At 38.2% G+C, this 26,789-nt stretch overlaps 1 protein-coding gene across 4 annotated transcripts in view; it reads right to left on the reverse strand.

The window, feature by feature from the left end:
- Positions 1-26,789, reverse strand: part of rap1gap2a (RAP1 GTPase activating protein 2a) — a 93,117-nt gene that overhangs the window by 55,675 nt on the left and 10,653 nt on the right. For 2 of the 4 annotated variants that reach the window (XM_086080500.1, XM_086080498.1), the window contains exons 1-2: positions 24,158-24,372; positions 22,624-22,659 (exon numbers count right to left, since the gene is read on the reverse strand). In XM_086080500.1, the coding sequence (XP_085936626.1) occupies positions 22,624-22,659; positions 24,158-24,201 (80 nt within the window). In that variant the 5' untranslated portion in view covers positions 24,202-24,372. Of the gene's footprint in view, positions 1-19,245; positions 19,362-22,623; positions 22,660-24,157; positions 24,373-26,789 lie in introns of those variants that run through there. The other 2 variants (XM_086080499.1, XM_086080501.1) reach the window with 2 other exon arrangements.

The following is a 26,789-nucleotide window of genomic DNA, read 5'->3' on the forward strand; positions in this document are numbered from 1 at the left end:
TACCAAAATGTATGAATGTGTAAATAATAATTCTTAATACATAATTGTAAAAAGTAAATGTTTATTTTAACAAATTAACTTAAATGCTTGATCCTCAGGGTGTGGACCTTCGCAAAGCGAGGAGTCTTTGTCGCTGGCCAGAAGCCGTACACAACGCTTCGAAGAACGAATGCTTAACATAATACGTTTAATCTCTGCTAAAGCAATTACTATCTCCTTATTTGAAAACACGATCGAAAAGTATTGGCACAATCATCCGAGTTGTATGCTACGTGTATTTCTTGTAAGTTTCTGAGTTTTTTTCTCGCAAATATGGCACTTTATAAAGTCGCAGATTTACCACTTAATAAACTCGCAAATTATAAAGTCGCAAATTATAAAGTTTTTTCTCGCAAATTTGGCACTTTGGCAAATCTGAGAGTTTTTTTTGTCGGAATATTGCCCCCGCCCTATAAAAAATATATATTTAAACGTGACCCTAATACGCCGTCGTACTTTTGCAATTATAATCAGCATATTTGTTCCGTTAGATCCAGTGGTGTACGTGCTTGGAGAATGGAGATGTGACAAGGGTTCAATATGATTCAAAACAAAGGTATATTTTATGGATTCTGTTATTGATTGCTAAGAAAATGATAATGGTGAATTGGAGGACTATTTCTGCACCAACTATAGCACAGTGGAGACAGAGACTGAAGCAGGTTTACACCATGAAACAAATGACTGCAAGGCTGCAAAAGACAATGGATCTTTTTACTCGAGGATGGAAAGATGTGGTGTCTTATCTTGACTCTCTTTAGAATGGGTTGTGAAAGCAGAATGATGTGTCTTGGACTATTTAACTCTGATGTCTGTATTGTTGTTACATTGCACGCATTTTATTTTATTATTTTTGCTTGGACTGGTACTCAAAATGTCTATTCCCTAATTGGCTTGACTTTCTGTATATTGCCGCCGCCTTCTTTCCACCAGGGCTGATTCAACAGTATTGACTAACTGCCAAAAGACAGAAAAAAAACTAGTAGTCATGCATTACCGCCGGTGTCTAGCTTTTTTATAGCATGCTAAAGAAGGTGGTGGTAATGTTACAAAAGTATTTGCCAAAAAGAAAGCAGAAGAAGAAGAGTAGTCAAGGCAACAAATGTGTGACATATTGCTAATTTAGCATGCGGCTTCCTTACCCCACAACAAGAATTTACAGCAGCAAAAGGCGCAATAATAACTGAACAGGATAACGATTTGGCCAAAATGCCACATGGGATTCTAGTTAAGGTAAGGCATTTTAAACTAAAAAGATTTTACGCTAGTAATTACTTATTTTCTTTACTCTTTTTTCACTATTTACATGGCCAATGGAGGTCGCTAAATTACAATACGTAACACTTAGTCGTATTTTGGTACATGGTAAAATGACAAATGTTGGAGGACTTGTATTTTCTTCATGATACTTTTTTTTTGACTGATGCAAAGTAAATGAATAAGCAAGTAAGTAAGTAGGTATACTTTATTTATATAGCACTTTTCATCGAGAGGACTTACGAAGTGCTTCATATAATAAAAAAATGACAAATCTACCCTTGATACAAGGTCAAACCAATGACGTCTGGCTGGAATGCCTGCCTAGGCAGATTCATTTTTACTGTTTTTTGCAAGAAAAAAATCCACTGAAGAGGCAGCACCACTCAAAAGAAAGTGCATTTGACAATTTGGGGGCAGTTGACTTTGACTTTGATTTAAAATCTTGTATGTGGGCCATTTCTGAGAATCAGAGGTCAACAAAAAGTTCAACACCTTGAGATGAGCTATGTCTGTGGACAGTAACCAATTGGTTTGCAACAAAGTTTTTTGTTTTTTTCCGAAAATGTTAGCTACGGAGCTTAGAAATGGTATAGTTGTTTGTCATGTCATAACCAGCTGGTCAAAATATATATTTATCTCTTATATGTCCTCTTCTTTTTATTTTAGTTAAAACTATTACGTAGGTACGTAACACATGGATACACATGGAAATGTAATCACACATTATTCACATTCAAATGCATGTGAAGGCAAGGAGTGATTTATGGAGGTGGACAATGAGCACGAATTGCATGCAACTGCTGTGCAATCATAAACAGTTCCTCTTTTGGTTGTAATTGCTGTCTATATACTTTACGTATTCATACGTATTACATACTGTATGCAGCACAATGCTTGATATTCACCACTCATTATTGGCTGTGTAAAAAGTGGAGTGAATTGGATGCATTCTTGATGACTTATAGCTTTGTCAAATTACAAAAATAGATGTTAATTCAGTTTTATTAGGATTTCAATGCTTTATAATACACAGAAGTAGAGTCTTTATTTATACATGCATTTATCAGCACAATTGCTTTTATTATACTAGTGGCTTTTAATAGACTTTTATATAGCAACATCTATCTTTTATCAAATTGTTTTAAACTAATGCTTGTAGACTGACTGGCATATCTTTTTGGAGACTTACCTCATATTTTAACCTGCGAGATATAGTGTATGACAAAGAAACACACTGACACAAAGCTTGCAAGTTAAGCCATCCTACATGATGCTACTGAGCCAGTCAAATCTGCTGAAACATCACAAGATGAATACAAAAATGGTGATGTTGAGAAGTGAGTTATGAAAGAGAAGTTTACAATGCGGGGAGAAAAGGGTGCAGTAAAGAAGGAAAGGAGACAAGCAAGTGTGTGTGAGATGGTGAGAAACAGATTTAGGCACGAGTGAGTGGAAGACAGAAAAAAATAATGGCACTCTCGTTTAATGGATGCAAAAATACATTGTTTCAACGTGAAATTGACAGATTCATCCATGTTCCTTCTTCCTACTGCTGACACAAAAATGTGTCTTGTCTCTTCTCAGACCATGGCAATGTGAAATGGCACTATGAGGTAATACACATCGTTTTTCAACAGACATACTAGCTTAACCCTAAACAAAGGTCACAAAAAAATAAGCAGTGCCAGAGCTCATTATCATAAATCCAGAAGGTTTCATTCATTCATTGCCCAATATGCTAATCTATGCTGCCCTATGGATTTTGGATCAAAACACACACATCACACAAAACAAAAAAACATTATATAAATGTAAGATGATGGTGATTTACCAATGAAGGGATTTTATTTTCAAGGCGTGTATGAGTGTTTAGCACAGATCTTGCTTGATGGAAGGCAATCGGCCATGTAGAAAAAGTGAAATATTAACACAGGATGTGCTAGCCCAGCTACATGAAATCATCCAATTGGACACCATAGGCCTGATTTACTAAGATCCCAAATAGCGTGCTAAATTGACTGTCTACTCTAACAGATTGCATCCGCTGTAGGTGGGTGTGTTGCATGTGATCCACCAAGAGTGTGATCTTTTACTAAGCTTCCAAATAGCGGGTGCTAAATGGCATGCTTACTCACTGTAAAAGATTGCGCACACCGTTGGCATCAGGTGTAAAAGTGGTATAGGTTACCATGTTTGAAAGAGGTTTTGTGCTTTATGATGATGTGATGGTTTACACCATGGAAAATTGGGAGACGACCCCAAGCACAAAATGGAGTTTGAGGTGATGGAATTGGAAGAGTTAGTGGAAGAGGCATGCAAACATATTACGTAGTTACAGGAAATAAATCTATTGCTCTGATAATTTGGGGGTAAGCCAGCAACAACATTTAAACCATGTTTTGTTTGATTAAACTCATCCCAAATTTGTCTGAATTTGATGCGTCCACCGATCCGAACTGAAGTAACATTGCATCTCAAACTTGGGACAGCATACTCAAGGAAATGTTTTGGGAGAGGCAGGGCAATACTTGGCTGTGCTCCAAGTCACCCTTTAGATCACCCAGAGGCTCAACTTCTAAAATGTACCAATTGGTTTTAACACTTTACTGTATAGCATTATACTACAAACAACCGACAATGTGTGTAACTAGCTATGTAAACTCAAAATACATTGATTACAACTCAGTAACTACCATTGGTGGCTACTGTATCTGTGTCAAAGATGGACTGACAAGCTAAGAAGATGATAACATTATTTTAACTCGAGGAACATAATATAGGAATTGTAGATACTACAAACCATATGCCAAAAACAATACCTAAAACTTAACCTTATAAGGATGAGGTGAATTATGTAAGTTTTTGGGAAAAAGAAGTAAGGATTTATGCTTAAAAAGAAAAACATAACCTTGAAAATACGGACAAATAATTGACACAAGTTGTGCTGAATGTTCAATATGTAATAATTATCTCAACATTAGCACAACTGTCATTTTAACTGTGTAGAATTGTCACTGTGTGTGAGCAAAACTGACCTAAACATGGCTATAATGCCATGTCACACACTGTCACTGTTGAGAACCAAAATAATTAACGCTATTAAATTTGTCACACTTGCTGGTGGTTGAATGTCTTTGATTCCTCCTCTAACCAGTCTAATGCTTGGCTCCCTGTGACCATCGTGTTTGGTTTCGGTTGTGTCTCAGTGTCTCTCCAGACTGATCTAATACTCTGGCAACATGTCAGGGCACAGAGGACAAAGCTGTCAGCATTCTGAAGTGCATGGGCTAGAGTTTACACTCTCAACCATCAGTACCAGCTGGCCTCTACAGATTTCAAGTTACTCTTCTAGTAATTGAAGTTTATATTTCTTTGAACAACTTGCCCTTTCTTGGGGTCTTGAAAACTTCCCTCTTTTCTTTTCCTGTGCTGTGTAAGTCAATGTGTGTTTAGCTAACTACATTGCTTCTGACCCAAATTGTCATCACAATGAAGAGAAACCGAGACCGGAGAGAATTGTATTCACAGGTATTTGTGAATACATTTCTCATTTAGGTAAATTAAAACATGGCTGGTCGGATTGTTTTGCAATTACAAGAGTGTATTATTGTTAAATGGATATGGATTTTAATTTTTCTTTGCTTTCCATCGAACACGAATTTAGATCTTGATTTGAAAAAGGTGACCACTGCCCTCGATTAAGTTTGAAGATCTGATTATGAAATCTGTGCTTGAGTAAAAAAATTGTCTGTGAAGAGGTACTGGCAGATGAGCAGTCTGGAGAGATTCAGAGCAGAACGGAGTTGCCAAGGAAAAGGGGCTGTTTTCAGTGAACACACACACACACACGCACAGACACCTAAAATACAAAATGCCCTCCACACTATAGAAGTGGCCAAAGTGGAACCTGATGGATAATCCATCAGTAGAAATATTGGAACCTCCACCAGATAGGCTGTGACACAGACAAGTCAGACGGGCCAGTGTAACTGGATTCTGTCATCTTTGGTGAGAAAATACAGTCACTATCAGTCACTAAATGATGAAGCTGCTATATTATTGGCAAGACAAATGTGGGGGTCATTAAAATCAGGACTGTCGCATTTGGAAATTGAGCAGAAATCCATGCATCACCACAGATGTGAACAGATGAGGACGGGATGGAGCGAAATGACGGCAAGAAATCAGATTCAATCAGAGACAGGACTTGACTCATGCCGTGATGATGAATAGGAGATACAGTATACCTGTATCTGCTCCTTTAATGGCCGCTGATTACAGTGATATATTACTGACACTCCTTTGTGGTTGACCAAGCTCATGCACTTGCAGTGGTTGGTTCTCACAGACACATATAGTCTGATTCCAGAGATGTCACTCATAATGAACATAAAGGACAACCTGCAAATGCTTTGATAAATTGTCTTATTTTCTTACAAATAATTTGTGTTACGGAGTTTCTTAAGTGCAATTTGGGTCTGCATGTGGTTGTTTAATGTGTTGGGACAATGTGAACATGGCCATAATCGGCTATGTGTCACTAGAGACATACATGTAAATAGTCATACAACAAATTGGAAATGGGCCCTTGGACTTACTGTGTGTATTTAGGGCTGACACAGAGACAGACTTCCATTAATAATCAAATTCACACTTCAATGAACATGCACAAGCGTATTTAGAGGCCACACAAGCACGGGGAGAACACACAAACTGCACACAGAGGCCCAAGCTGGCATCGTTTCATACCTTTAAACCTGCTGTGAGGCAACAGTGTGAGCCATTCATCCACTGTGCTGCTAGAGTGATTAAAGACATAAATATTCCACTTTGCTTTAAAAGGAGGCCTTATTATTGTGTTCGTAACATATATTTTCTTTAACCCTTTAAAAAAAAAATTGTTTACTAAATGTATTCCATGCTGCAGTGATTTCTATTTGTAGGTGTGCCAACTGAGATTTTTCTAAAATACAGTACTGTGCTTCACTGTGTCTGTGCTGAAACTCTTTTGACCATTAGAAAGCATCCTGCTTATGGTACTTTGTGACCATTGGAAGTTTTGAATCTGATCGAATGGTTATGACATGTGGGGTCCCACAGGGGTCACTACTTAGACCCCGATTGTTCAGTCTATGTTGTTACCTTTGGGTCAAAGGCTTAAGAATGCCAGTGTTGGCTATCATGTTTATGCAGATGATACACAGCTAAATTTATCAATGCCCGTTACGTGCCGGGTGGCACGCAAGGGATGTTAGGGAGTGGGTAGCACACAGGGAGGAGGGAAGTGGTGGAAAAGGGGGCACACTGAACAAAAGGGGTGGACATGAGGTGGGACAATACACGAATGGGGCAACACATGACGGAACACTAAACCTCAAAACACAGAAACTAAACAAAATGGAGGCAATGCTCCCGAAGTCCCCACTGTCAAAGTAACACCCGAAGAAATACTGACTGCAGAATATAACCGATAGTTGTTATGGCGAACACCCTAATGAACCGTGGATAATGAAACAAACAGGAAACGAACTATGGCGAACGGTGCACTTCACGAAAGACAGTCAAATGAAACAAAAACACACAAAAGAGGTATGGTGGTATGGTGGTATGGTGGTACACACACAAAAAACAAACGGCCACAAACATCGTGGGCCATAATAGCCCCCAAAAGATAGCAGTTCAATTAACGTATTGTGTCACTCTCTCAAGCAAATTAACAACTGAATGAACCAACATTTTTCTTCAGTTGAACCAAAACAAAATGAAGATAATTGTTTTTGGCAATAAAAAGAAAAGTGGATTGCTGTTAGTAAACACCTGGAATCACTGCCTTTAGTAACTGAAGACCAAGTATTAAATGGCCTGACTTTCGGCAATCATATCAAATCAATCACTAAAAGTCTTTGACCAGGTGAAAAACATACCCAGATTGAAGGACTACATGCTCCAAGCAACCATGCTTTTATTTCCAGTAGACACGATTATTAACGGTCTTCTGACTGGACTCTCTTAACAGACTATCAAACAGTTGAAGCTCATTCAAAACGCTGCAGCTCGGGTTCTGACCAAAACAAAGAGATCAGAACATATCACTTTAGTCCTAAAGGCTTTTCACTGGCTCCCAGTCAGCTGTATATTAGATTTCAAAATTATACTTCTGGTCTATAAATCACTGAATAATTTGGGTCCTGAATACATGAAAGAAATGCTGATTGAATAAAAACCGAATAGGGCTCTGAGATGTGCAGACTTGGGTCAATTAGTGAAGCCCAGAGTTCAAAGTTAACATGGTAAAGCTGCATTTTTCTGTTGTGCTGCTCGCAAATGGAATAAGCTGCCAACAGAAGTGAAGTCACCCCCGAGTGTAAATGCTTTTGAATTCATTTTTTTTTTAAATGTGCTTTTTTCCCCTACACTTCTTCTCAACATTTTTTCATATTTTTTCTTTTCTTTATTTTAGAAAGCTACTCTTATTTGTCTACTTTACTCCTAAATGGTTTTAAAGTTTGTTGTCAGTGCTTTGTCAAAGTATGCTCTTTTAGTAATTTTTGCAAGTTACAAGTAATTTGGTTTTCTCTGCTTTGCTTCATTAACTGTTGTTTGTTCATGCTTGTAGGTGTTGTCTTTGCTTGTGTAAAGCACATTTTGTAGAATCCAGTCCCCACTGGTTTGACTTGACTTTGGCTTCACTTGATGTCACATACTTCCAGTTAACTCGAGATCTTAGAATACAATGTTTTGTTTTGTTCCACAAGAGCCCCAAAACATGTTTGGACTTTCAATTTAAAGGCATGAAATGTGGGATATCACAGATCGACTAATTGCTAAATCGGCGTTCCAAAAAGGGCAACATAACCAGAAAACGTAGCCAATCTACAGGCAACTCCTACAGTAGACCCTGAAAATAAAGGAACATCATGTTCAGATTCTGCCCCTGAACGCTGGATCATAGGGCCAGAGTGCGAAGAATACAAGAAGAGTGCTATGTTTGATTGCTGCGCCGACATAATAACATGTTTTTGTGGGGGCAGTGTGCTGGTTTCCCGCGATGTTTTCCATCATAGAAAAAGCGGGGCTTATCATCATGGATAGCAATTGTAAAGGAGAGCGATTGAGATGCAACCAGTGGCAATCCCGCGGTCAAGGACCAAACTCCATCCTTCAAAAATGCTTTGGAAAAGCTTTACTGTTTTTGTTTCTTGGATGTCCATTCCCAATCTGTTCCCCCCGTCTTGTGCCCCCTGCTCTCGAGTGTGTCTTCCCTCACCTGAGCCTCATTAGCCCTCGTTGTACCTTGCCATCGCGTTCCAGCATTCCTTGTGTCATGTCAGTGACTCCTTGACCCTTTTTTGATTATAGCCCTTGCCTTTTGACTCATGTTTTAGATACTATTGTCTTCTCTGCTTGCCTACCCGTGTACCAAATCCTGCTTGTTTATTAAAGAAGTGTTGTTGTTTTTTAGCTGTCCTTTTGCTTTTGAGTTTGGCATTTGGGTCCTTCTCTTTGTCCTGTTTTTGACATGTTTTGTGGTATAGTGATCACTGAGTGACCATCACCAACACAATCATGTTGGCTGTCAGTTTTTTAAAATATATATTCACTTTTCCCTTCTGGAATTTATGTTTAAACCCCTCATATTGATCTTGTTTTTAACTGGATCAGACTGGAAGTGATTGTCAATTGACAAAACAGTTTGATTTAATTTAGATTTTCCATCATAGGTTGAGTAAAACAAGACGGTATCTATCATCTTCATAAAAGTGAATACTTGTATACGTTTCACAGTTTATTGACCTGGATAGTTGGATATACATTTTTATTTTATTTTACATTTTTACTTACATGGAGAACAAGAGTGAATCTATAATGCAATCCTTAGTCACCCTTTCTATGGATGGATGGATAACTCAGCAGGTATGGATAACTCTCACAGGGTTTACAGTTGCCATATCGTTGGCTATGATTCTATCAATACTAAATTCATTTTTTTGTCAATGTAGATGTTCCTGATATTATATTCATATTCCATCTCATTACCACTCTTCCCCAGCCCACCTCTTTTACAGAAGAAAATTGTTTCATCGTATGTGCCACCAATTACGGAAACACATCAAGTGCATACTACTTTTGCTATCTCAGTCTGACCACATAGAGTCGGGTATGGTATAATTTATTTGTGGTTACTCTCTGTTTCATATGTTCAAGAGGTATGTCAAGTGTAACAAATTATGTTAAATGTAATTAGGAGTATTTTTTACAGTAGGTATTTGGTGTTTAATGAGGCCTTACACAGAGACTTGCTGCCTGGCTATACTAAATGATATTTTGAAAAATAGGAGATGCTAGTAGCCTAAACGTGAGTTTACCTACTGTATGGCGATAGTGACAGCGGAACTCGCTCAGCCTGCCAGAGCATCATTCCAAATTTTTATCAGCTTTAAAGTAGCATAAAAAAAAGCCCAAGTCAAACCTCCACCCCAAACTGAAGCTCCTGTCACCCACAATGGGGGTGCTAGAAGGTAAACTTTCTAGCACCCCCATTGGCTGTGGTCATAAGTGATCATCTTCTCTGTAACAATGTTCAGGCCAAACAGGCAAGGCTGAGCACCTGGGATGAGTTATTCTTTTGTAAGGAAATTGGGTTTAAGCTAAGCTCTGTTGGAGCAAAACCAGCCAACTTAGCCTTATGTGTGTATAGGATGGAAGTCGTGCGTGTATGTGTATGTGTGTCACACAAAGACGCAATCAGGAGAGGAATATCCCTTCAGTTATATCAAGATTTATTCCTGATCACAGTAAGGCAAAAAGGACATCCTTCCTGTGATTACGCTACAGATGTGCCAAGCAGAGAGAGAGACAAAGAGGACCGTTGAGAAGGGTTGGTGCCATGATGCTCCACCATCTATCAAACACTTCCATATAAGATGAATGGCATGCTTGTAAAAGGGTCACAGGAAATTCAATGGCACACACTTGCACACACAAACACACTTAAAGTCCTTCAAGGGAAGGAAAATGTATTTTTGAGTGTTTTGTGTTGTGTCTTTGCATGTGTTTTCAGCAGTTGTCTTGAACATGTATAATACATTTAAAAACAAATCTCTTGTTGTATCACACATGCTAACATCCGGTCGCTAGCTTGATGCATAGTCATAACAATGAAAGCATAAAACTCACTGTCTGCTGGAATGACATAAAGTTATCGTAAATGATGTATTACCTTTCTAATTGGTCCAGTTATCTAGTGTTGGTGAAGCGTTTAAAGCATTCTGCTCACTCTGTTCTAATCTGGGCATTTCTTGTATGAAGTAGACCAAGAGGATACGTGGTCTTATTCCTCTTTGTTTGCACTTGTCTCATCAGATTGAACAGAAAAAATGTCACGAAATAAGAATTGTGCAAGACAAAAGATACCAGGCTGATACGAATGTGTTTTGTGCAGATGCGTCAACAACAATCTATGTATTCTATTGAACCCAGATGTGTGTGTGTGTGTGTGTGTGTGTGTGGGTGTGTGTGTGTGTGTGTGTGTGTGTGTGTGTGTGTGTGTGTGTGTGTGTGCGTGTTATTGATGTAGTTGTCAAGACAGCGGTAACTGCCCCTTGATGATGACTGAATTCAAATTTGCTTCTGTTTCCCTGATGGCATAAATTCTGAGGCGGTGACCCAAACAACCTACACAAGTTTCAGTGCAACACACCGGGGCCGAACAAAGCAGCACAATCCTGTCAAACAACCTTTGAAATGACAACAATAGACAAAGGAAGAACAAGATGGAAGCCACAGGAGACATACTCAACAAAAAATGTCCAATGTGTTACATCTGTATAGTTAGATCCAATTGAAAATGCAGCCTGCTCAGCACAAGCAAGAGATGACATGATGTCGTTCCTTAGCCAGCTCATTAGAGGTGCACAATGTATCGGGCCCTTGCATTTTATAGTGCTTCAGTTTCACCTGACTAACACAGAGCACCAGAGCAACAACCATTCTTTCACACTGTTCTTCAGTACTTTTTTTTTATACTAACTATGAGAATGAACTCTATGCACGCACCATTTCTGTATTTGGGGTACGGTGTGCTAACTTCGCTAAGTTAACGCGCAATGAAAGCATCACTTTTTTAATATATACTCACTGTCTGCTGGGATGACAAGAGACCAACAGAGATACTGGCGGCTGGCTCAGTCGTAAATTGGTTGTCCTGCAACCCTGAGGTTGTGGGTTCAGACCAACGTGACCATGTTGAAGTATCCTTAAGCAAGATACTGAACCTCTTGATGCTACGTAGGTGAATGAGTAGTCAAAATGTAAAATGCTTTGAGGGCCTTGTAAGGTGGAAAAGCGCTATCTAAATAAAGTACCATTCACCCACAGTAAATGATCCAAATGAGCAAACACCACCAATACATGTTTACTGCTACATATGTTGTAAACAGGCATAATGGAAACGTTTGAATATATTTGTAAGTTGTGCAAATTTTACAATACCGTTATACAAAATGAGTGGCCACCACTTTGCAGTTTTGTTAAAACAAAGTATTGTTAAATAAAGACAGAGTGCTCCCCTCATTCTCTTTGGACCAACACTGGGAAAAGTTCATTTTGGGTCGGCCTTGCGTCATTACCACAGCGAATATTGCAAATAGAGTAATAACAAATCGGATTTGCTCACTTGCAAATGCGGACAGTGAAGCTTGAAAAACGGATTTGATCAATCTGCCTGCAGTGTGAACACGGCCCTATCTCTCCTTGGTCTCATCTGTCATCTTTTGACCGCCACTTTCTCTGCTCTAGCTCATTCAAAGTCTCTTTTTATTCTATTTCTCATTTCTTCCAGCTTGTACAGCCACCCTATTTTCTCACTGATGCTAAAAAGACTGTAATTTGCACCAAGGTTATATCCAACGTGCGCCAAACAGCAGTCACACAGCACAGCAAGAACCTTTTATTCTGTTTCCAGTGGCAACACATTGAGGCCTTAACAAGTTTAGATGAAGAAAGCCGGTAATTGAAAATAAAATAGACACACATGCGCAAGTTTAAAAAGAGCAGTGGGTTTGGCTTTGAAACACTGCCATGGATGTCATACCCAGTCTCTTCCTTGTTGTTGAGTCAGGTACACTGATCTTATTGCTTTGTTAAGACCAATCACGAAATAACCACATCGCCCTGCGTGTCTCGTGTGCGTTTGTTTTCGGGAGTCAGTGTCAGCGCAAGAAAGCAATGTCTGCCATCTAGTGGTGATTGGTTATATGACAACTTAAAAACGACACTCAATCCCTGCATATTTACAGTTCAGCACCCACAGTTTTGCATATTCAGATTCCCCCGCAGTATTTTTTCACATTTGGGATTTTCCCCATTTCCTTCCGTTCTTCGTTGAAAATGTATGTTGAAAGTTCAACAGCGTTTTTAGAAGAATTTTGAACAGTTTTGGGGGGTTGTAAAAAGAAAAAAAAAGTGAATAATAAAGGTAATGCTCGATTTATCAAAATCACGCAAATAATCCGCAGGTAATTCTAATGCAACATCATGATGGCCTAATAGTTGTTATCCTGCACAATGGCCTGCCATAATATTATGACAACTTTCACACATAGTGTTAGGTCAGCTCATTTCGCTAAGAGAAAGCAAAAACAATTGTGGAAAACAATCTCTTGTATTGAATAACATCGGATTGTGCAATTGTGTTTTGTAAAAAACGGAATCAATCACTGACTGTGCAGCTTTAAGCAAGTGTTGTGATCATCTCAACTCATACACCTCCTGTGATAAAGCTGTGCATGTGAGCAGGCACGTGTACTGAAGCATATTATACAAATGCAACCATCAACATGTGCATACTGTTTGCTCCCTCTCCAGGCCACCTCTCAGTGATGCCGCTGCATCGGTGAGTGTCTTCTCTATGAGCCCTTAACAGTGAGCCCCTCTGACCAGATGGTCCGCTTATCATCTCCTCTGTGTCTGAGTGCAAGCAGCATCAGACACAAGGCAAAGAGTAAATATTTGTCAAACACCGACAGGCAGATGGTTTTTCATGTGACTTGAGAGCAACAAGAATCACTGCACGTACACGCACACATATTGTCATAATTGCTGTGATCGTACAGTTTAGGATAAAAGAAGATACATGGCACAAATATGTTGATGCTGTTATATTGGATTGTTTTGTTTTTTTTCTGTAAGATTTTCCATCATAAAACTATTAAGGTTCCATGTTATAACCCCCGTTTTATGCTAAACATAGGTCAAAATGAGTTTATAACATGGCCACAGCCTGAGTGGCCTCGGAGGTGTTCCAATGGAGGTGGATTTAAAAAAATAATAATCAGAATATAGCTGAGAAACTGTGTCCGGGCTTTCCTTTAGAGAAGCTCGGTCGGTCATCCGGGAGGGACTCAGAGTCGAGCCGCTGCTCCTCGACATTGAGAGGAGCCAGTTGAGGTGGCTCGGGCATCTGATTCGGATGCATCCAGGACGCCTCCGTGTAGAGGTGTTCCGGGCATGTCCCACTGGCAAGAGGCCCCAGGGACAACCCAGGACACGCTGGAGAGACTATGTCTCTCGGGCTGGCTTGGGAACGCCTTGGGATTCCGTCGGAGGAGCTGGTTGGAGTGGGTGGGGAGAGTGAAATTTGGGCTTCCCTGCTAAAGCTGCTGCCCCCGCGACCCGGCACGGATAAACTTGGAAACCCCAAAAAAAGACATCCAAAATTATATATCTAAAGCTAAATTAAATTGTGTAGAACCTGCTAGCAAGATTCTCTTCAACGTCCCCTCCGCCTCACATCCCTGCCAAAGAATGTAGGATCTTATGTAAGGGGGAGGGGACTAGATAAGTCTGTACTTCCTCCTACCCCCTTTCGAGCAGGTGAAAGTGCCTATTGTGTTTTTATTATATCTTAATCAAAAACACCAAACTTTTTTTTCATTTTATAAACCTTACTTGACTCAGTATATGTTGTGCAACTTGCGTTTCAGCATTATTGGTATGCAAGTTATTGGGGTGCTGAGAAAACTGTTGGACTGCAGAATTAACTGTGATTGCATATAAAAAAATGTTTACCGCTTATTTCTTTCTGACAAACGTATAAACATAAATCAATCAAACCACTATTGTTGACTAAACCATGCCTTGAACCACTTAATATAATCTTTATTAAATCCATCAAGATGGCAAATGTACAGGGATCACAAACATGGAATTTGCAAATCAGTCCCTCCAACGGTCATGTTTGAAAAGAGTCTGGCTGCAACTGACCGATCACCATGGAAATGAATCATACGAGAAGACCATCCGTTCTTGCTGCCATGGCAACAGATTTAACTCCCTATAGCTACATTCGATGAAGCTTTTTACAACAAAAAAATACTACTTTTTATTTTGCAATTGTAATCCATAAAGATATAATAATATTTTTAGATGAAAGTACTGCCATCTTGATGGAATATTTGAGCTTACTGTATTTGTGCTGGAGAAGCAAAACAGGTTCAAAATAAATACTAAAATAATACATAATCAGTCCCTAAAACAATAATCCTATTTCAGTGGGTTTACTAGTTTACAGTTAAAATGGTTCAATTTTGGTTGTGCAGTGCTGTTACAAATATTAACCTCAACAGGTGGGAAGAAAAATACTAGTAAACACTACCCTCTAGTGGTGTAAGCTCCTTTCCTCAGCCAACTGTTTATCAGTGCACTGAGGGCCTCAAGAGGCACAACACTGTGATAGCTTTTCAGTGTTATATGACCAGTGCAATATAACATTGCATGAGAGACTTGCCTATGAAAAAAAAATTAAAAAGCTATTCAAAGTCAACCCAAAAGTGTTTTCAGTTTCTTAGAAAAGGTGTGAGAGGAGAGGAAATGCAACATCCTCCCTTTGGACGTTAAATGATGGGTGGAGCTTTACCACTTCCCATACACTTCAAGAATTATCTCTGCAACTTGAAACCACATTCTTTCACTGCCCGTTTTTCTCACATGTACTCAACAAGTGCATTAGGAGATACATTTTATACACTAAATAATCCTCTGCTATTCGGTAGAGGAGTCTGCCCTGATGCATTTGTTTAAGTATGGCTATTAAATACAATTTTATGATGCTGAACCATATCAGTGTTCTCCAGTCATGTTCCTCTTCTTATATTGGCTTCACCTGGCAGTCAAACACTGGCAATGTGTACACTGTCTTCACAATAGCTCTAAATCAACTAAAGTAATACAGCCAACAGCTCATTAAGACTACACACAGCCTCCGTGTAAGAAACTATTGCTTACTATGATGGGCTTTAGTTTATTAAACTATCAGCTAGTGTAAACCTGACAGCAGTAGTCCTGTGTTTGTTCAGCGGCCATAAGTCGACATCATTCCATGCAATACACAAGGCGGGCCAGGACGCAGAGTAAATGCCATGCTCCAGAAATAGCAGCAGCACATTTGCTCTTTTCCATGTTGCGGCCATAAAGATAACATTCACACCCGATTATTTCACCCCCCACTTCTTACTTTTGAAAGTGGCTCAATATGTCAAGAATCCCTTTAAAATTTTGAAAAGTCACACTCCTTTGATTTCAGCCTCTCCAATGTGAAATTCTGTAAATGCATATGTTATGATTTCATAAGTCCTCCATAACAGCCAGGTATGGACTGAGAGCGCAATTCAGCCCGGTGCGGACAGCGGGCATGCGCTGAATCCTATCAGATGCCCCTGATGACGGCAAACAGGTCTTTGTATTTGAAGCAAAACCAGACATTCATACAAATTTGTTTGGACCGATCAATATATTTGTCCATTTTCTGTCATTCTTTGAATAAAGCATGACTCCAGTCAATCCCAAACTTAAAGAGTTCCAGGACCCAAAATTCCAAATTTCTACAAATCTCAGCATCAGATCTCTTATTTATACCCACAATTGAAAAAAGTGAGCGAAGGTTTAAATCCCAATTCTAAATGGCATTTATGAATTAAACAAATGGGAATTTTGTTGTTAAGATCCTTGTTCGAGAACAGCCATTTGTGCAAAAATAATAGTAATAATAATACTGAAGCAATGATCATATGGCCAGATGCATTCAAAGGTTGAGACAAGGTCAAATTAATTTAACCTGTGAAGGTCATAGTGAATTTCACCATTCTACATTCTTGTACATTCTAATTGAAATGCAAAAAGGATGCATCCGACAACAAGAGCCTGATTAAAATTCACATGGGCGCGAACGTCGTCTCACTGCATCCTTGTTCTTGAAAAGCACAGATAATAAGGCCACACACGCTCATAAATCTCTATCAGTATGCTCCAGTGTGAGTTTCAGTTTTGTCTCAACTGAGGAGAATAGAGTTCAGTTGATGCAGGCCTGAGGAGAGTGTAAACAATGTGTGACAAGTGTTAGCTAATTAGCAGTGCATGCATATTGAGGAAAGTGTAAGGCAATATTTGCAATGTGAGGATAAAACAATCTGTGGCCCGGCCTGCTGGTCTGTTTGTAAAAAAATTGAAACATTGAAATGAATCTTCTCATGCAGGGAACAGATCATTGATCAGAATCTTAAATTTGTAACTGTGATGGACAAAGCTACAGTGTGGTATGTATTCCTGAAATGGGTGGTAGCAGCTCATCTGTAATGACTGGTGTGCAATGGAGCTAACTCTACTTTAACTTTTCTCTGTGTGGTGTGTAATAATAAATGTTTTGTTTTATTCGTTTTTTTCCTTTCGGACAAATAATCAGAACAGTGTTTTGTTTTTGTTTTTTAAGAACTAGTCACTTCAATACAAAACATCAGCTTAAAGATACAACTGTAGTAGTCACTTCTGCATTGTCTTGATTCCGTTTCAACCGGAACCCTCTAATCATGACTATGCATGCTGAAGTGCAATTAAATAGATGACTAAATGCAATACAAAATCCCATTTAAGCAAATGTATAACCTAATGAGAGAGTGATTCATCCATTAAGCATCAAACTCGGGCACGGCAGGAAGGATGATGTGCAGCATCTATAGTTTCTCTGAAAGATCACATTGGGCAAGACAAATGTGACATCTGAGTGCTGTACAACTACGGATGCATTATGAAGAAGCGATCAGTTATTATTCATGATTAGATAATCCATCTTCATGTGTCCAATCTACATAATTACTTGCAGTGGGAAGCTGATCTGCGTCAATGTCTCACGTTTTAGTTTTTGACTGACAAGATAAAAAAACTCAAACACATGATTCCAAATTCAATTTCCTTCATTCTATTAGGCAGTGTGTATGAACATTGAAAATGTGAATATTAATGGCATCTGATTCCCTGGGGAAAAAAATGGTTTAAACTGATTAAATATCAAAAGAATGACATATTGGACATTTTTGTCATCACTGTGAAATTATGTGTTGCATGTGGTAAGTCAATGCCATTTAGCGTTGTCAAATATTGCCATAATTTAGATGTCACACCTAACCATATCAGGTTTTATAATCTTCATTCATACAAGGGAAATAAAAAGACATTTATTACAAAAGTGACTGACGAATGCAGACAACATACATACATACTGTACATACATACATACATACCCAGTCCATTACGGTAGCATATATAAGTAAACCGTGATGGATTCTCCCTAAAATGTATGTGGACACACGTAGGCATGTGCTTAATTATAGTCTGAAAATATTAAAAAGATAATCGCAATATTTTTTATTCTATTCATGTTGTGGGATGCCTCGTAGGCTTAAAACATTACGTCACTTTACGTACAAAAACATTACTGATTGTCACCAAAATTTATGTGCAGACCTTCATAATCATAATCTTGAAATATTATATTTAGGACTATCAAAATTAAAGCGTTAACTCTTGAGATAATTTTTTTAATTTAATTAGGTGTTAAAAAAATTAACTCAGTTAACTCAACTCAGTTACTGGCGGGAAGATGAATAAACATGGACTATAGTTACAGGTAGTTTTACTTTCTGATTTATTTGCTTGATGCTTGTTGGAGAACTCTAAAGTCATTTGAGACAAATTCAAATATCATATTAATTGTACACCTTTTGCATATCATTTCAGAGCAAAAGGCCATTCTGATCGTTTTGTTTAACAGTTGTATTTTACAGGAGACATATTTTATTCAAGGATCAAAGAAAACTATTAGAACAGTCTTTCTATCTATTTGATGATTTTGCATTAATTCCAAGATTTTACTCATATTTTATTCAAGGATCAAAGAAAACTATTAGAACAGTCTTTCTATCTATTTGATGATTTTGCATTAATTCCAAGATTTTACTCAAGTATCTGTTACAAGCATTGAAGGAAAAAAAGTCGAAGCAGAAGTAGAAAAAAAGAAGAGAATTGTGAGACTTATTCGTATTAAAAAATTGTTTAAAAAAAAATTGCTTTAAAAAAATTGCTTGACAGCCCTAATTATAGATTATTATGTATTATTATATTAACGTGGTAAGTGTAAATGTGTTGTCTCATTGATACTCATATACGCTAACAATTTTAATATAATCCAAAATAGGCCATTAGAATACCGTCAGCAAAATTGACAAAAGTAATGGTTGTTGGATGGAAGATGGACACCTTTTGTAAAAAGTAAATAAACTAAATCAGTAATTAACATTTAACCCATGTCTCTAAGAATTATCTCAATGTCAACAAGTGTGGTATATGAAAATTAGATCAAGTTATACATTCTAAATATTAGATTATAAATGTAGTCTGCAAAGTGTTACTTTATATGGCTTTATATGTTTTAAGTTCAAAACAATGACACAATTCTATTATCTTTATATTTACGTAGTACTTCTTAATTTACTGCAGAATGCGCTTACAAATAAACAATAATACAAACCAATACTTAGTCATCAGTACGGCCTACAATAATTTCAAAATAAAATACGTTTATATATAGAAAAAGAGAGTCAGCCAGCATTTACTCACCATAGCTTGCGGGGCATCGTCACACAACATTAGAACGGCGATCTGCCGAAACCTGCCAGTGTTTCATCCCCTCTCTGCCTTAATCCCTACTTGCAATATTCATCAGCACTATCCAAAAACAAAAGCCACAAAGCACTCCGTTCGAAGCTACATGCACACAGAATTGATTATACAGCTGTTAATGAGACCCCAAAGTAGAGGGATGGTCTCTTTGTAGTAAAGCAGCCGGGATTAATGACAGTGGGAGCAAGAGGAGGGATGGCACACAATGTTCTCTTTTACATGTGGTTTATTATCCAGCTATATATCTGTCTAGTAGCATCTACCATACACACGCATTTCACAAAACACATTTATATTCTTGCCTGAGTGGTAGCGTAGCATTTCTTTTATGCTCTCCCTGTTTCCTAGAGCCCTTTTCCCTAATCAAACGGCGAGATCAAAAGGGCGCACACATGCACCTCAAGCAAGAGTCACGACTCACTCATTCATATTCAATGCCACTCCAGAGCCAGCGATCTAACGACACCGAACCAGAGAGTGAAAGAGACAGGTGTGAGCGTGTATGTATCCATGACATCGTGCATGAAACACACAATACATTTTATGTGACATAAATGGTGACACACCAACCACTTTAGTATGCAAACCGGGAAAACTACAGTAAGCTCACTTATTCCCACCAGAGCATTTGCATATTTTGATACGAATGCCAAAGCATTCATTTTACATGAATTTCAATAAACCATAAATACACATATTAGAAAGGTTAAAGCAAAAACCTTATTCCAATCATGGTGCAAACCCCAATCCAGTGACTGCAAAAAAACGTAAATTAAAACAGCAGAGAATACAATGATTTGAAGATCCTTTTAAACTTTTATTCAACTAAATACACTACAAAACTAGATATTTATTGGTCAAACTGATTAACTTTGTTTTTGAACATGAACTTTGAAGAAGCAGCTGGGGCAGGGGCACTAAATTACTTTTCCTTTTTCAATAGGTATTTGGAAACTGAGAACATTAATTGTTGAAGCTTTTGGGAGACAGGTCTGGACTGCTGGCAGGCCAGTCTAGTAGTCGCACTCTGTTACGACAAAGCCACGCTGTTATAACACCTGCAAAAAGCGTATTGCTATTGTTTTGCTGAAATAAGCAGATGTCCCTGAAAAAGATGTAGCATGGATGGCAGTATATGTTCCTGCAAAACCTCTCCAGCTCTGAAGACATGATGATTCCCAAAAACAATCTAAAGCTTAACTCACCTCCCCAACCAGACTCTTGCTCTAACCCCTAACTAATATTTGAAAATGGCGCTCAATGGGTGTATTGCCTGGAGGACTGTTAGGCTTGCAAATGGGGAGAGGGTTGGGCTTTACTACGATCTCAATAATTTCTATACTACGGCAAGTTATGCTAAAAAAAAATAACCAAATGCTATGCTAATAAATCCCAGTATCCCAATATCCCAGTGTTTAACCTGAAGATGGCGCCACACAGACGGATTTTGCCCCAAATTCAACATTTCAACAAACATGCCCTAAAATGTCAAAATAATGACCAGGACACATCATTAGCAGACAACCGTTTATACAGTTTATCAGCAAAAAAAAGTTGTTTTAGTGTTGAGTATCCCTTGAAAATGTGGACTCATCAGACCACAGCACATTATACAATAGCATTAATAAGTATAAACATTAAAAATATTGTATTTGTACTGTATTCAACTGAATATAGTTAGAAAAGGATTTGCAAATCAGTTATTTACGATTTACACAACATCACATTTTGGAATTGGGGTTTCTACATCACGTTTAATTCCAGATGACAGAGAAAACACAAATGGCTTATAATTAAAAAAAATAATAATAATCAAGTGCATCACTAACATGGAGCAACACAAATGAATCTTGCTTCACCACTGGCTACTTGTTGCTAGGCAGATCTCATAAGACTAAATTATTACTGAAGCCATAGGCCAATAGAAATGGTATAAATCAGTCCCAAACTTTGGGCTGACAGTGCTGTGCCACATCAGACAGACGTGCATTATAGAAAAATACTCTGAAAAAATGACAATTACAAGACAAGTCATGATAACACATAATTTTTGCATTAAATGGCTCCTTTGTAATAATATTGATAATAATAATAATAAAGATGTATGGTAGAATCGCCATTGTGAATAACACATCTGCTTTGTATTGAAAGTGATGTTTTGAACGTATATTGACGTTTTGGATTCATCAAAGTGTGATTTTGAAATATAGCTTAACAAATCAATGACCCTCGCGGGTATTTCCAGTGCACTTGCTTTCTACAGTGTTTACATTTTTATATTTGAAAACTTGTGGTTGATACCATTAAAATCCTGCAACATTAGTGATTCATTAAGAATACATCTGCATATTTTGGCAAATTCAGCAGGAATAAATACATTTTCTCGCTACTGTTGTTATTTTACACGCACTAAATCTAGTGCATCAGTTGTGATGCAGTTTTTGAGAAGTTGAATTATGGCACAAATAGCAAGTTGATGACACACATTGTTTGAGTCAGAGCGTGATACAGTCAGAGTCTGTTCTGTGTATGTGTGAACATACTGGGCAATCTGGACACAGATTAAAATTAGGATGGATAAAGACAAAAACACATACAACTTTCCCCTCTCATTGCTACGGCAACCATCATTATTGGGCTTTGCAGTTGAATTTCACAAGACAAGAGGTGCTTCTCACACATGACACCCACAAGGAACATTAAATGAAGCATGCAAATGCTTGCTATAGTAGATGCAAATCTACATTTTTCTCATGACAGTGGCATGATGAACTGAAATTGTGGTATCCGAGTGACGTTATAACAATGGATTCACTATGCCTCTATTGTTCCTGACCAGACAATCCATCTACAGTACAGTGTCCAATCTATTGGTTAGTCCCTGCTTTTTACTGATCCCTCTCGTGTATGCTTCGGCTGACAAGCTCCAAACCACAAACAGAATAAGTTGTTCAAAAGACATCAGAAGAATCTCCCCCGAAGCCAAAGTTCTCATGAGACCGGATCACAAGCGTGTGTTGTTGTTTTGATTTACGTCACAAAGCCACAAAAATGTCCTACACAATGATCCTCACTTCTAAGGGATTTAAATTATTGGCCTATTATCTGATCTCACTAAGAAAAAAACAATCAGTTATTGAGGCAAAAGTTTAATTTTCCAGCCTTGGAAAATTGTAAAAAAAATAAAAATAATTCTAATTTAAAATAAAAAAAATTATGGCAGCCATAAAATGTGTTGCAGGTTTCTGCAATTAGCCTGATTTGCGATAACCACAATGCTATGGATATACCAGATCACTTTAAAGACTTACTCACCGGGTTTTCAATGCTGACAAAGTGGACTTGTCGATCCTGTAAAAAAATATGAAAGACAAAAAGTTAATCATCACAATTACTTCAAAATTCTCACAAAAGCAGCAGATCTGTTCTTGGCTTTTAGCACATTTTATAGCCACGTGGAAACATGAGAGACCAAGATCATGAATATTAATGAGTTAGGGAGGAAGATTTATAACTTCATCTCTGCGTCACAGTTATTCCCTCGGGTGCCCTGTCAACGCCATTAAATGTCCCATTCCCTTTTCACTGGCATCTGATCCATATGTTCCACTATATTCATTGCAGACCAGATTGGGTGTCTGTGTGATGATAAATTCATGCATCAGTTCACATTTTCATAAAACACAGGGAAAGCCAGAACTATGCAGGCATGCGTTTATTTAATTTCGACTTTTCTTTACCATGGCCAGTTAGTGTTTTAAATGCAATTTATGTTCTTCAACAGCTACCATGGAGCTTATAAGTGCAGTAAAATGGCTCAATTTAAGATCCAAATTCAGCGATATTGACAGCCCTGCAATGCATATAGGGTACACAGCGAAATCGCCAGCGTTAGATTAACACTGAGAGTGTTCAATCTAACACTAGAAAAGTGTTTATATGTGTCCACACCCATGAGTGTAAATCTGACACTTTTTAAAGTGTTACTTTTTTCCACACTTAATCAGTGTAACTCCAACACTGTACAGTGTTAAAAATGTACACTTGTAAACACTGAGTAGTGTTCAAAGTACTCTACACTCTCGTGTCAGTGTTAAAAATTTAAATCCGACTCCACTTTACTCTGGGAAATTTCACTGGAAATGAGAATGCGGTCAATTTAACTCTCAAGGTAGTGAGTGCTATTGAGGTTACACCCAACATCCACCCCAACACTCAAAGAAATCGACTCTGACAGCGTTAAAATAACACTGCTTACTGCATAGTTGATCGAACATTGGAAATTTAACACTGACCGATTTGCTGTGTATGTGTGTGTGGTTTGACAAGCTCATTTGATCTTATATGTCAGGTTGTCAACCCATCTGGGGAGGTAAAGTGCTCCAGTGTGATGCCTACAGTGAAAGAATGACAGCCAGCAAGGATATTGCCCACGAAACAACACTCCACTCCAATGTGTCAGCACTTACAACCGTAATTGGGAGAAATGGGGAGCTTGTTCTGCACTGCATCAAGGGAATATTATCATCTAACCAGTAGAACAGCAAAGCTAATAGTTTGGTCAAATTCAATGTATGTGTCATGTGTCACATGGGGTAACAATAAAATGACATGCAGCAGGCAGGCAGAAACAAAAGGCGCTGCTGATTGCAAAAGCCCCCTGAATGGAGACAGCGCGAACAGAAACAGCATGAGACCTCCACCCGCCCTTCCCTCCTTTTAACAAAAGTCTCGCACCACGTCGAAACTTCAGTCAACTTGATAGAAAACCACAACGAATCTGTCCATTGAAAATAAAATGTGTGTAATAAGCACCCATCGATAAAATGAAAAGATAAAGATACAATACCATCCAAAACCACCAAATGACACGCTTCTCCTTCTCCTCAGCATTTCTCTGTCCAATTAAATTCCTCCGATGGCACGCTCAGACTGACTCCGTAGGGAAAAGTGTCTTGTGTCTCTCGCTTTGTCTCTCGACGTCCCCTTTATTCAAGCTACACTGTCAAGTCCAGTCAGTTTCCTGAAACACTGCTTGCTTTGTCACAGCCAGTTAAACACAAAGTCACACTCACTGAAACATACAGGTACATCAAATACACATGGTGGTTGGAGGGGGAGGGTCAAAGGTGGGGAGGGGCCACAAGAACCCATCTGAGGCAGAGAGTTTATTTCCCACAGGTGCATTTCAAACACTTGAATGATGTGTAGCCCACCAAGTTACATCTGCAAACAACCATTGCTACTTTCCACCTGCAGTATATTTGCCCTGATAAACTCAAAACATACTGCATTTTTTAATAGCATAAAAAGTCACTTTACAATGTCGAAATAAGTTATTATGCAACTCAAGTGTTTCTTATTAGACGAGTGTGAAGAACAAAAGGAACAAGTGGTACAGTATATATATATACGCATCCACCCTTGGTGTGACCAAAAGGAGTGTCCTTCCTGACACCCTTCCTCTTTCATGCTTCAAGTTCACACAACTAATGGACCAGCTCTCTTTACGCACTTCCGCAATGAAAGAAAACAAGAAAGAAAGAAAGAAAAAAAAGAAAGAAATCATTCTTACAACAGACCGCTAACCAGGCATCTATGATACAGATGCAATTTTTATTTTTATTTTTTTAAATCCAAATGCCAAAGTGACTTTTTAAACCAAATTTTTTTCTTGCTTCACACCAACATAAATGTCTTGGACCACAACTGGCACTAGCCATTCACCCAATAATTGCATTGATTCTATACAGCAGCATATATCTTATATATATATTTTGTTCGGCAATGAAAACGAAATATGAGTCATCAAACACAAATTGCACACGGGCGCATGATCGGGGGTGCATGGCGGTCTCCAATTGCCCACATCACATGCCCAGCCGATGACATCATCCCAGGAAGATATTAGAGTTTAACTGTATAAACACACATTGAGCACGCAAATCGCATACTAGCGAGTCAATTTCTGCTTTTGCAATGCCGAGCTCTGTGTGCTCCTCAACCTCCATGATTTTAAAGAGAGAGGGGAACCGCTTCGATTGGCCAGGAGTCGGCTGCGTTCCATCCCGCAACAGTGCAAATCTATCTGGCTAGTCTAGCAAAATACTAAAATAAATAAAATTCCGCCCATGCACACAGTTAGGATGCATTTGCGCTAGACTGGGCACGAAAACAGGGCCCTACATTTTGAAGCAAATAATACCTGGTAGCACCTTGTCCAAAAACACACACCTATTTAATCTCTGACATCATCATCTGCAATATTATGAATCTTCTAACATCATTAGAGATTGCTGTTGAAGGAACGGACTACAGCAAATGTTTCTTTGTTACAAGAATTAATAAACAGTGGGTGTTATATTGAAGTGGTTTTCGGGGGAGTAAAGTCATTTGGGGATAATTACGTTTATGGTGTTATGTAAATGGTTTAACATGCCAATAACCTGCAGAAAGGTAAATGAAGTGGAACAAATGGTGTGTGTAATATCAAAATTGACTTTGGGTCCACAGTACTGTTTAGTTTACAGTACCATTATGTCAGTGTTTGAATATTTCATTTGAACCTCAATTTTAACCAAGTGAAGAAAGGCACTGCCCTTCAAGTGGCTTGATCTAAAAATGAAGGTGATCATTTTCTAGTGCTGTCTCTGTTGTACATAAATAGTGATTATATAAATCATAGTACAGAAACACATCTATTTCACTGCTTTTCGCTATTGAGCGTATTGTTTCTTGCAGGCTCCATTGAAAATCCTGCTGTTGCCAGCATTGATGGAACTATTATCATATGAACGTATTATTGATCACAAAGCAATTATGAAAATCATGACATGCCTAAGTGAAAGTGGACTCATACAATCATAAGTAGGGGTGTTAGAAAAATTCGATTCGGCAATATATCGCGAGATTACAGCACGCAATTCTCGAAATCGATTTTAAAACATCAATTTTTTGTGAAAATATTCAACAAAACATCTTACTTAGGGTTAGGATTCACACATTAAGCATGGAAGAATGTTATATTAATGAAACATTAAGCCCTATTTCATTGCTGTTCAAACATGAAACAGACTGTTACCTGTTTGTTAAATGCAGTAGCTCAGATATAAACCTGAATTTTCAGATTAAAAAAAATATATAAAATAAATTCATTTTCATACAAATCTTACAGTGTACATATACAAGTTTACTGATTTGTGTTTTATAAATTTGAGTAAAAAAAACCCCCAAAAAACGCAATAATCCATTTATAGATTCGCATCAGGATTAATCGGTATCGAATCGAATCATGACCTATGAATCGTGATACGAATCGAATCGCCACATACTAGGCAATTCACACCCCTAGTCATAAGTATGATTGATTGTCCCGGGGCGCTTTAACAATTATTGTCTGTATTTCAGGAGTTATAAAAAAAATAAAAAATCTGCACAGAATTACCAAGCATGTCATTGTCGCAACACGAATAAGATCATAT

This window comes from Leptonotus elevatus, chromosome 7, assembly GCF_054856555.1.
Source record: "Leptonotus elevatus isolate MCC_2025b chromosome 7, RoL_Lele_1.0, whole genome shotgun sequence".
NCBI lineage: Eukaryota > Metazoa > Chordata > Actinopteri > Syngnathiformes > Syngnathidae > Leptonotus > Leptonotus elevatus.